General features: G+C 32.0%; 1 protein-coding gene across 5 annotated transcripts in view; it reads right to left on the bottom strand.

Annotated features, from left to right (window-relative positions):
- Positions 1-13294, bottom strand: part of LOC117172128 (protein tincar) — a 292915-nt gene that overhangs the window by 75219 nt on the left and 204402 nt on the right. For 4 of the 5 annotated variants that reach the window (XM_033359918.1, XM_033359921.1, XM_033359920.1 and 1 more), the window contains exons 6-8: positions 7266-7542; positions 4050-4274; positions 1020-1151 (exon numbers count right to left, since the gene is read on the bottom strand). In XM_033359918.1, coding sequence (XP_033215809.1) covers positions 1020-1151; positions 4050-4274; positions 7266-7536 — 628 coding nt within the window. In that variant the 5' untranslated portion in view covers positions 7537-7542. Of the gene's footprint in view, positions 1-1019; positions 1152-4049; positions 4275-7265; positions 7543-9398; positions 9625-13294 lie in introns of all 5 variants that reach the window. The other variant, XM_033359919.1, reaches the window with a different exon arrangement.

Here is a 13294-nt window from a genome sequence, read left to right as displayed (position 1 = left end):
AATTATCTTTATGAAAATTAATTTTTAACACAAAATTAAACGAATTTTCAAAAAATTGGTTCAATTGTCCAATCAAGACGAATCTTCAAGCATAAAAATGATTGTGTCTCAAAATAATTCTACTTTTAACCCAGTAGTTGATTTTTAGACTAACAAGAAGACTTTTTGACAAAAGATTTGCATTTTTTTTAAATAATTACATTTTCAACAAAGTAGTGAAATTTTGTACCAAGCAAAATTAATTCAGTATCAAAAATATAATGGTGGCCATTCAAACCAACAAAATTAACTTTTAACTAATAGGGGAAAGAGTATGAAGTCTGAAATATTATAGAGGTTGTCAAACTTAATAAGTTATTATGTATTCTTCGTGACTCAGGCGGTATCGCGATTGCCCTTTGTTCAAAAACTGCAGCCTTGGCAGTTACGCTGGCCCGTGTTCGATTCCCAAAGCAGAAAGCCAGGCTGGATAGCTTTTTCAGAAAGTTTCGCTTCTATCCCTTGGTATAATGCCCCACAGATACCCTATTTTTTATCATTAATCACAAAGTACAGTCGCTAATAACCCTGACAGCTCATGTGGCCATAAACATTCAATTAATAAAATTCTTAAGTTATTATTATTGAACTGCACTTTCGCAGGGGCATCTTTCGCAACATTCGCCGACTTTGTTAAAATTTATCATCAGGAAACGTAATAAACGTTATCTGAATTTGAGGCGTTACTACCCCCCCCCCCACCCTTCCAGGTTACCATTTTTTGGTTTAAAAACCGTATGTATGTGTAATAGAGCCAAGCTAAAACAGCGTTACAGAACTAGTCTGGCCTTCCACATCCCGATCGCAATTTCTACATGGGCGAACTACAGAAACTTTAGGAGCGAACTTCCAAGCTTCTCTATAATTTCTGGAAACTCAGGGTAAGAGTAATAATTTCAAGGGCATCACGCGAACTACAGGATTCGAGCAAGTGTTTCGTGAAGTTCAAGCTCGTCCGAAGGTAAGAGCCTGGAAATTACCTTTTGGCAAAAATCCAGCGTGGATTAGCCTTGCCTCCATGAGCAGCGAGGGTAGAAGAAAACACATGGCCGTGCATAGATGAACAAATGCCGCAGTGGGACCCCCGTGTCTCCATAAATTATTCGCCACTCCTGAAAAACAGAGTAATCTTCGTTAAATATTTATTCATATTCCTCTGGGTACTATTACTATTTACTTCACTATTCTCTTAAAAAGTTACATAACTACGGAGCGCAGATAAATTACTGACATCATAATCACAAATAAATAAAGAAACAAGATAAATACATAAGTATTCTGAAAATTCAAAGTTAAAAAAAAAATTAAGTCCCATTTTGGCCTTTTGAGCAAAAAGAGAAAAAGATATTGCTTTTTATAAATTTGTCTATGCTGGCTGATTTTCATTTTCCCTGAACACGTCACAATCAGAGTCAAAAATCAATCTCGTCAAATTACGATTAAAATGATTGAAACGTGGTGTCCCGAATGTTTATATATCGCTGAAATTGAATATTCTGCCGCACTTCTCAAATTAAAAATGGCCGCTGTAGTATAACCGTTTTGGGTCGCTAATTACGAATCTTAAGTCATATTTTCAAAATTCAAAATAATCGACCTAATATGTCGAACGAAAATCTTGAAAAGTTTATAAATGTTTATAAAATGTAGTACCGGGTGTTCTTTTGATCAATGTTTAACAGTGTTTCATTGCATCAATTGCATAAAATTTAACTAAACTGTTTCATTCATTGAATGAATCATTTTGATTTGAAGTGATAAATGGGAGAAAGACATTGGATCGGCCATTATGAGTTTTGAAAATCAGAGTTCAGATTAGTAATCAGCGCTCCAAAAATGCATAATATGCACTCCAATAAACACGGGGATGCTACATTTAAAAAAATACATTTTTAATATTTCCCTCCGACATATTAGATCCTTAATTTTAAATTTTGAAAACATGTCTTTAGATTCGTAATCCGCGACCCAAAATACCTATGTGCACAAACTTTAGTAACCACCACAAATTTCTATAAACATTAACAACCTTTCTTATCATTTGAGTAGTCAAATTTGTATGAGCATTTTTAATTTTTTAAATTTGACTTCCGATTCACGATTAGCTACTCAAAATACACTGGGTTACTAAATTTCATAACCATTTATAAACTTTTCAAGCTTTTGGTCTACCTTATTGGATCAGCCATTTGAATTTTGTAAATAAGACTTCAGATTCGTAATCAGTGTTAAATGTATGTTACAATTATTCATGATATTTGGAATTATTGAAAAATTATTCTTTTAAAAATAAACCTTAAAAACAGCAATAAACAAATAAATTTAATTTTCTCCAGATTTATTTTGCAAACGATTTTTCATAGACTGCTGCGGAATTAATTAATAAACAAAAAACTGATCGTTCACCAATAAAGAACATTATTTGAAAACTATTTTTATACAATTTTTAATAAACCTCTAAATAAAAAACGTTTCTTCCACATTGAAACACTTTTCTTGTAGATTTTTGTCCGCTTAAGACAAAAACTAGAAGTAATATCTTTACTGAACAAATAAATATAAAAGGTAGATAATATTAATATTGAAAAATAACTCTGGAACTTTTGTCTCAAAATGCTCTTGTTACATTTTAAATTATTCTTTGCATAATTCAATCCAAAACTGCCGGAAATATTTTCCCAGACTTTATCAGATTTTTTAAATGGAAAATTGAAAGAATTAAAGTTGAATGGCAAAACTTTGCAAGCAAGGTTTATTATTCATCTAGACATTATTTTGAAATTGGACAATTAAGGTAGTTTTCGTGCCAAAATCATATTACTCATGGTGTAATCTTAAATAAGAAACATTATTTTTAATGAAAGAATGTTAAAACTGACAACAACAAATATTTTTAAAAAGTCTTGCGGTTGAATGTTTTTATTTTTACCGCTTCTTACCAGTTTTTGAAGAATGGTTGAATTTCAATAAATGATGTATTTTTTCGGGATAAACATTCTCTACAACTCTACTGTTTCCAATCTTTCTATGTCTGAAATCGCTAAAACCATTTTTTAAGGAAACAATTTTTAAACAAATAACTACATCTGATCATATTTTAATAATTCCAAAATTTCAAAAAGTAGAATTATAGGAAATATTTTACACGAAAAAATAATCCCCGAGTATTTAAAATTTAACATTTTTTAATAAATTGGTAATTACTTATAAATGATAAAAAATGGTCAAGTTATTCCGAATATTTAAAAAAAAATTAATTTGCCGGAAAACTCAACCCTTTTCAAACTTTTTCTTTATTTTTACTTCAAATAAGAATAATATAATTCTTTTGTACATAATGCCTCGAAAATTTCAAAGTAGGTTGTGTTGTCTATATTTTTCCACTCCTGACAATTTCAAAAAATGTAATGTATTGATTTGTCGAAAATTCGAAATAACTATCACTTTTTATTTTTTCTTCGTTTTTCTCGTCGGCTTCAAAAGACTGCAAAAAACTTTAAAAACTGGAAAACGCAACACTTAAAATGTAAATAATTGCAAAAGGAACAAAGTTTTAAAAAATATCAAAAATAATTGTTTTCTTCTGGAAAAAATAAACATCAAATAGGACCTTTTTTATTTTCTTATTCTTTTAAGAATTTTAAAATTATGCAAAAAACTGGATAATCTAAAACAATAAAAAACTTGATATTTATTGAAAAAATGCACGGTTTTTAAAGTAAAACTGAGAAAGAACGCATTCTTCCCTTAACATTTTTACATATTCGTGATAAATGAAAAAATATCACTGTGTTAATTAAAAAAACACGTGCCTCCTTATATTCTACGTAAAAATCTGAACTGGATATAGTGGAATAGAAACTTTTGCAAAGAAGATCTCAACTGATAATAATCAAACGATTGAAAAAAAAACCTGCAACTTTAAATTTGTCCTTAAAGAAGGCACTGCAAATACAATAATTGATCATTTAAAGGTAGATAAAATATTTGTGTTAAATGTAAAGACTTGCCCGAATCTGGATTATTGGTGAGCACAGAAGAGGGTGGATCACGTGTGCAGGCGCTCAAATGTCGACCGAGTTTTATGCCGTCGTTGGCTAGATTGCCCACTTTGAAGACTGCTGCTGACAGCAGTACAAGAAGTAAAAACACTCCCGTTCCCACTAGAACGAGACAAGCATGAATCTCTATTTTCGGTGGAGGTGCTTCCGCAGGCCATGGTAACGACAGGTACGCTGAAACAAAATGATTATTTCTCCTATTATTATCAAGTTAAAATAAAATAACATCGGATATATCGCTTAAATCTGTATGGCTACAAAACTTTATTTTCGAAATACCCTCACTTTTCCCTGATTTTTTCTGACCATCAATATTAAAAGAAAAAAATTATAGTCATGTCACATTTTTAATTTAGATCCTTCTATAAGTGGAATAAACAAAATTAAATATAGATTCATAAATTTCTAATTTATTCTTCTCAAGGTTGCCAGCATCTAATTTACTCGAAGAAAGTCACATATTAAAACGCAAACTGTAACTAGTGTGCATTAATGATGTGATCCATATTATTTTTAATTTAAAATAATTTGATTTATCAGACTTCACAATAATTAAATAATAAAAAATACAAATAATCAGAAAAAATTTGAAATCGCACCAAAAAAATCTATGAATTTCAGTAAAATTGTACTGAATTTACAGGAATTTAAGAGAAATTAACATGATACTTTTCAAATCTCTTAAAAATGCCTTAGGATCTTTTAAAATGCCCTACAAAATTCTAAATCCTTTGAAATCCTTTCAAATTATTGAAATCAATTAAGAACTCCTAGGGATCTTTTAAAATACTCTAAAATCTTTCAAATCCTTTGGAATGCCATTGCTAGAATCAATTACAAATTTATTGGGATCTTTTTAAATATCCTAGATCCTTTAAAATTTTTTTAAATACATCGAAAGTTTCTGAATGTCTTGAAAATACCTTGGAATCTTATGAAATATTCTGAAATGTTTTAAATGCTTTGAAAACCCATTAAATTACTAAACTCATTGGAAATTCCTTGGAATCTTCTGAAATAGTCTCAAATATTTAAAATCTTTTGAAATATTCTTAAATGTCTTGAAACTTTCAAAAGCTCTTGAACATTCATTGGAATTCCTTTAATTACCCTAAAATATTTAGAATCCATTAAAATCTTTTGAAATTTATCAAATCTCTTGAAAATTCCTTGGAATTTCTAAATTACCCTAAAATATCAACAATTATTTGAAATATCAAAAATCTCTTTAAGTCCCTTCAAATTTTTGAAATCTATTTAAAAATTCTGGGAATCTTTAAAAACTTTTCAAAAATATTTCAAATCCTTTGAAATCTCGTTAAATTACTAAACCTAATTAAAAGTTCCTTAAAGTCTTTTAACCTACTCAAGGATATTTCACAATCTTTCAAGTCTTTTTTAATCCCTTGAGATTTGTTAAAGCTGTTGAAAATTTCTTGAAATTTAGAAAAATATCCTTATACATTGCAAATCTTAAAATCTTTAAAACACTCTTTAAACTTTTTTTAAAATGTTGAAAATTCCTTGGAGTTTTTCAAAAAAGGTAAAAAATTGTTATTCTTTGAAATCTCTTCAAATTATTGAGATCTATCAATTAAAAAATTCTTGGATCCTAAAGAAATCAATAGAGAACAAAGTTACTAAAATTCACTGTGTGGAAGCTTTGATTATTCTTGACAGTTACTTAAAGTGCTTCTTACGGAAGTTCCCGAACTTTTGCAATATTTTTTCAAAATCCCTGAATTCCTTAATAACCAAGTTTTGTCTGACCTACGCCGCCCGCTAAATACATAATTTTCATTTTTTCGTTTGAGTTTTAAGTTTCAGATCTCTCCCAGATTTCAGATTCGTAATTATTCATACTAAAGCTTTCATTTCCAGGCTTCGGTTAAGTTCATCCATTAATTATCGCTCGCATATTGTAAATTGGTTTCAAATTTCCCAAATAATCTGTTTCCTCAAGAAACATCCAATTATACACCTAAATCTGACCCCATAAACTTTGCTCGCAAGAAAAACACAATCTCAAGAAAGTTTTTTTTAGCATTAACCATTTTTGGAAGACTGATGAAAGTTTCGTGAGCCGTTCTTATTGTAATCCAAGCGTCGTTCAGAGGGTGAGATTTGGCTTGATTCTGGGCAAAATTAGGGGTTGAAGGAGTTTGAGAGGGTCGTGTTCAACCTAGCACACATACCCTCAATAATAGGGTCTAGTAACGATGGACTTATATTAACTTCCAAGTGACGAAAGTCTCGTTGTTAACGGCTACGGAGTGTGGACTGCGGAGACTGCGCGAAGAACCAAAACCCTTCAGGCTGAGACTAACGGACGCTTAATTGAGTACACCTTAATTAAGTCTACATGCCCGCCACATTTTTAAGTCTACTTTGAATTCGCTTGAAGTTTTTACTTTCCTTTTTTCTTTTCTTTTTCCTTTGCTTTTCACCACTACTTCCTTTAATTCCTCGAATTCAAACTTGCCCGCAAATATTTAAGGACCGACATGGGAGCAGTTGAAGAGAAGAGTAAGTTTGTAAAGTAAGGACTTTGATAGAAAATGTTGTTTCAGAGGTGGAAGAGGGAAAGACGTTTGCGTAAGGTAAATGGCTAACAAGCAAGTTTCGTATAAATTTCGTAATTGGAATATTCTGTTACTTAAAGTGGATGGTCTGGAAGGAGTGGTCATTCATGCAATGCAGGATTGGAAATCAATGTCTCTGATTTCACGAAAGGATGGAAATTGGCTTTCGCTCTACTTTTTAGGGTTTCGTAGCTCCGATCAGAAGTTCTTATAGTTTCGGTCGGGTGTCCGTCCGTCCGTCGTAATTTTCTCCCGGGAAGGGAAGTAGAGGAAAAGTCCCTATCCGACTTTACCCCGTACCATAGCCAACTTCACTCTATCCATGCCATAGCTTTAGATGAACTTACCCTTTACGTTAACCGACTTAACCCCACCCTATCCAACTTTAACCCAAGAGGGGAAGTAGGGGAAGAGTAGGGTCAGTGGTAAGGCGAGATGGCAGATTTAAAAGGTTTAATTAATGTCTTGATAGATTACGGAACGCTTTTTAAGGACATATAGCCCATAAATGTTTTATAAATATTATAAATGTTTATGTCATAAATATTATAAATAAATGTTTTATAATTGTGTTTTAATTTACCTGTAAATCTCTTGACACATCTCGTGGCAATGTAGGCTTGAAGACTCACAGCTATAATTCCATACCAAACAGACCACAGGCTGTTTACATGAAACCTCGTGCAAGATTCTCTCTTCTGAGATTGTCTGGATTTCCTAGACTTACTTGCAGTAGTGACCCCACTAGCGTTGACGCTAGTCACTACAGGAAGAGGTTTTAGTGGCTTCTTACACTTGGCCTGGTTCACCTCGTTATTATTTTCGTAACCCATCAGGCTTCCAGTCATCGACATTTTTCCCTGAAATGAAACTTACATCTTTATAATAGTTTTCTTCCAAAATTCAATACATTGAAGTTTAACGTAAGGGAACCTTTATTAATTACGTGCGGCTGTTTTTTTTTTTGGTGAAGGGGGTCCGGAAAATCATTGTATATTGAAATCCCGTGAATTCTTTTGAAAATTTTTGTTAATCCTTAAAATTTTTGAATCAAGTGATAATTCCTTGAAATCTTTTAAATTCTTTGGAAATCTACAAACTTCCTTTAAATCCGCTTTAAAAAGATTGAGCTCCCTGTAAATTCATTGAAATCCTTTAAGAACTGTGGAAATCGCTTTAAATTTTTGGAGATACCGTGAAACCTTTGAAATCTTTAAAATACCTAATATTCCTTTAAAATTCGTGGACATTCCTTAAAATATCAAAAAATCGTTTAATCCTTAAAATTACTGGAAATATTTCGAAATACTACGAGATCCTTTAGAAAATTTAAAACCCCCTTAAAATTCACCACCTAAAATCCGTTGAAAAGCTAAAAAAGCATTTGAAATCTTTGAAAATATTTTGAAATTCCGTCAAAAACTTTTGAAATCTTGTATTGAAATCCTTTAGATTCCTGTGAACTCATTTGCAATATTTTAAAATCTCTTAAAATCACTTAAAATTTGTTGAAAATCTATTAAATACTTCGTAATTTACGAGAATCGTTTGTAAGGAATTAATCCTTAAAATCCTTAAAATTTCTCGAAAATCCTTTGTTATCTCTTGAAATCTCCCGAAATCCCTTCAATTCATTGAATATCGTGCAAAATCTTTCGAAAATCCTTTTATAAGGATTGAGCACCCTGAAATATCATTGTAATAATTTAAAAACTGTTAAAATCTCTTTAAATTCTTCGAGACTCCGCAAATTCTAGAAAATATATAATATTTATAAATATATCAAATTAAAAATAAATAAAAATACACTTTATATCCCGTGGTAAAATCATCATAACCCCTTAAAATCTTTTAGAATTAATTAATGATCCTTACAATCATTAAAACTCTTTGCAAATATTCTTTAAGGTCGTTAATTCTTTTAAAATCTTATACAATCCCTTAAAATATTCGAAATCCCATAATAATCGCCTGACATCCATGAAAATTCGTGAAAATAGTTCGGTGCATATCGAAATCCTTTAAAATCCTGACTTATTTTTAAATATTTCTATTTCGAGTATTTCCTGAAATTCAGAGAAATCTCTTGAAATCCCGTAAAATCTAATGAAATCGCTAAAAAGCTTTTGGAAGTCTCGTTAAATTTCGTAGAAATTATGTAATTCTTTGTAATACTTTGAAAACTCGTTTACTGTAAAAATAATCGACCAATCTGAAGTTTATAGATCTTTAATTATACTGAAGTGTGAAGTTGACGGTTAAAATAGTTCACTGTATTCCACCGCTGCTACTTTTTTACATAGATAATATTAAAACATTGATATAATCAAAACTTTTAGCTCATTTTTATAAAAACTTTCACAATTATTTTTTATAAAATTAGCAAATTTGCAAGCTTTAAAATTCAATGATTGGATTTTCAAACAGTTCAGCAGTTTATCTCTCACAACTTATTATAAATTTTATTCCTCGTTTTCTCTTTTTCTAGCCGAACATTTTGAAACTACGCTCTTTTATATTTTATGTTGTCGCGACTATTCATGCCACTATTTTTGCTGCAGTTCGCGAAAATCTTTCTGATAGGATATCAAGAATTCTAAAACATCAGCCCCATTCTATTTTCTTATTCTTCGCTCTGCTTCACTCCCCTACTTCAAAAATTTCGTGACCCAAGAACTTAGCCCGTGAACTGCACCAAATTTACGATCACACGAACCCTCTTTAGTTCCTCTAGAGCTAGGGATAAAGAATAGATTATCCTTTTCTTGAAGTCTTTCTTCTCATTCTACTCTATCTCTTGTTATTTTTCTTGCTTCTTTCTTTCGTCTTTCCTTCCACATACTTCCGGGACTTCCTGGTTCGCAGATGCTTATCTCACGAAGACGACGAAGGTGAGGGTTTCCATTGTTTCTTGAAGTGGGAACCCGCCTATAGTGATTGATCTAAGATAAAAAATTTGATGCTAAAGAAGTTTAAAAAAAATATTAAACGATTCAAATCATAATCGAATATTGATTTTCTTGTACAAAAGAAACAGGAATCAAATAAAAAACCGAACCAACTCATTTAAAGAAAGTGCTTGCGCTGGTTAAACTTGAAGTTTTTATTTATGTAGTTAATTGGTTTTACTTTTATTTAGTTTTAATTGTTTCGAATTCACATTTAAAGTTTAGCATTTTTTGTGCTTTTTTAAAGTAATCTTTAACACTATAAATTATCAGCTGATTCCCAAGTTCATGTAACAGTGATATTTATATGTGGGTTATTATCCCACTCCCCTCCCACCGCTGGTAAATTTGGTATTTTTCTTACCGTGAATATTTGAAGACCAGAATTTGAATCTTTTATACATGGAAGAAACCTAATTCGAATGTATGTAAAAAAGTGTATCAATTTATTATCATTGCTAGTTATTCAATGCTTCTCTTCTACAAACTTCCTGACTATTTCGCAAATTCATTTAAAGCCGCAGCTACTCGTTCAGGTTTTTCGGACGAATATCGTGAATCTTGCAAACCTGATTCGATTGGCGGACCTGAAAAAGGGGGTTTAGTTTGTTCAGCCAAGGCTATTCGTTGAAAAAGCTGGATGACGAGAAGTTCTGTTTTTTAAATGCTTCAATTTCCCTAAGCAACAAAGTTCCCTTAATTCTGTTTGATTTCCACATCTTCTCTGATATTTGGCCCGAGTGTATTCATGGAAAATTTAGTTAGATCAAACAACTTTTTTGGAGTTAAATTCTTGAAATTTAAGGACAATCCAGTCAGTATGTAGTTTTACCTTACAAAAGGCCAGAATAAGACCAAACTTGGAAATTATCTTCATTTTGAGGCCCTAATCAAAAATAAAAAAGAATCCCTCAAATCAGGCTCCTGCTAACAAAATGGGGGCCAAAATGGACTAAAAAATTTCGTTTTTTTGAAATATCTCTCTTTAAATGCACTTCGGAGCAAAAGTAGTTATATCTAAAGTTGTAGAGCACATCATTTTCTATTACTTTTGTTGCAAACAATTTTTTCTCATATCAATAGTTTACGAGTCATGGCAGAGAAAAGCAAAGCACTTTCTTGCAATTTGCAAAGAATATCACACTTTACCTTGAAATCTGAACGATTATTTATTGTTATCGTTATTATATTACTATTATATTATTACATATGTGTAAATAATATATCATTAATTTATCATATTATATATACATACATAACTCACTCACGTACATGCGCAAGTATCTATGAACTTATCGATGTACATGGAATATCTATATTACTCGTTTCCACATAATTTCTTAATAGATGGTGAGCTAAGCCAGAGAAAATATTCTGAAGACTTCAGAGCTTAGATATTTAGAATTCCCTTTCTGTTCAAGGTAAAATTTAGTTCCATGAAGAGTCTGCGTCCTCCCGTCCACCCCGGCTAATAAAACCATCTGCCTCGCAGTAACGAAGCAGTCATGTTTGTGGGAGAAAAAGGTTAGATAAAATTGCACAGTAATACAAGAATCTGAATTTCAGTAGAAAAAGGCGGTTGACTTTCAGATGTAACCAAAAGGATCATTCGCCAGTTGAAAGTCAACTGATGATGATAACATGACTTTCCGTCAATGCGTGCGTGTGAAATAAAACTTATAGGTTGATTTAACTCAGCTGATATTTGAAATACCAGGTACAGAGCCTAAATCTTCAATCCTTTTTTTATATCTTTTTTTATCACATATGAACGATTATTCTATTCATAATCAAAAACCATTATAGATCTGAGTAAATATATCAAAATAGGAAACGCTGAGAAAACGACTATACCATGAGCTCAGTGTTGATTGACACTATCCAGCCAGCGTTCTCGACGCCATATTGGCTACTGTCAGCTGCTCTCTTGTCATCTCTTCTAAAATCGCCGAAATCCGTCCAAGTGTTTGCGCATCGTCGCAGCGCATTTCGCGCACGCCTTTCTTCCAGCACAAATTGAGTTTCAGAGCGCGCGAATGAAAATCATCCTAAACTCAAGATAACTGTCAGTTAATCATCATATTACTCGTATATCAGATAGGAGATACTGTACTTAAGTTCAATTTCTGGTTGAAATTAAGTGACTTCCTTAATTTAATGCAAAAATGAAATTCATCAACATTTTAAATTCATCATCTTGCATTACGGTGTGCTTGAATCAAGTGTTAAACGGGGTGATCGAAAGATAAAATAATGTTTAAAAACTTAAATTCCGTGTTTATTCATGCAGCTTGCCAAAAAATGTATGCAAGGAGAAGATCAATTTTTACCGCAGAAAAATGTAAAAAAATTAGTGAAAATGCTCCACAGGGATCAGTGACATCATCTTTGCGATATTATTATAATATATTTATTGCAGGAACAAAAGAACAGTATTAAAGAGCGAGATCAAGTTTTTGAAGTGATGAAATAGTCGGTGAAAGAAACCGTAACGTATTATGCTTTAGTCCACAATGATGATTGGGGTCATGAAGTAATTGATCGTATTCAACACGTATCTGATTTAGTAGCTGCCGACACTAAGTATCATTATTTGTGTATCATATGTATTTACAAAATGCCTTTATTTGGGCAAAAAAGAGGCCATAGAACAGCCAATAATGTGGATGAAGATATGGAATTTATTTATTCGTATCTGGAAGAAAACTCAAAGGAAGAAGTCAGTTTCTCATTGACGATCTCATGCAACAAATTCAAGGAAAGTGCCGACTCGATGTCAGGACAGTGAAGTTGAGATTGCTTCAAAAGTATGGCGATGATATTCTTGTTGTTATTACATCCAATAATTCCGCAGTTGTTTGCTTTCCAAACACGTGATTTAAAATGATTTCAGAATCTTTTTATGAAAACTAGAAACTGAATAAACAGGAGGAACGATTCGGCTTGTTGAAGCAGCAGCACTAATCTTGTTGGAGGACATCAGATCGCAGGTATATGAAACAAACCAGTATCTTCTGATAATTTTTTTACAAGATGTAAGTATACTTGTTCCTGAAGCTTTAAACACATTTCTTTACGCAGTTATTTTGAGATATTAATATATTTTAAAATATATTAATATAAATTAATCAACTTGACCCATCTAGGCCTTCAAAAATAAGTATACCAGGTTCACTCAGGTGCTCTAAAAGGCTAAAACCAAAACTTAAAACACTGAATAACACTGAACATCTTTTTTTGGTTTTCTAAAAAGAACCTTGTGAGTTAGGCCTACTGGAGATAACACGTTTAAACAAAAACGCTTTACTTACTCTAACTCATGGGTTATCTGGAAACGAGTAATGTGGATATTCCATGCATATCGATAAGTTCATAGACACTTGTGCATGTACGTGTGCGAGTGCAAGCATGTATGTATGTATATATTATTATTTTTTTATTATTACACCATTAAGCCATTTCCCTTTCGGGGTAGGCGTGACTCACTCGGCAGGGGAAAGGAGTAGTGTGTGGAAGGGATAGAGATTTTTCAGATTGATCCAGAATTCTCGCGCTATGTAAATAAATAACACGTTCATTCCGCAACACTGCTCCGACCCAGGTTGCTGATCAATCTCTGTAGCAATCACCCCAAGCGAAGAACCTCACGAAGTCGTTATGTAAG

This window comes from Belonocnema kinseyi, chromosome 4 (genome assembly GCF_010883055.1).
Source record: "Belonocnema kinseyi isolate 2016_QV_RU_SX_M_011 chromosome 4, B_treatae_v1, whole genome shotgun sequence".
Lineage (NCBI taxonomy): Eukaryota > Metazoa > Arthropoda > Insecta > Hymenoptera > Cynipidae > Belonocnema > Belonocnema kinseyi.
Note: the sequence above shows the minus strand (reverse complement) of the source record. Positions and strands in the feature narration are given on the sequence as shown.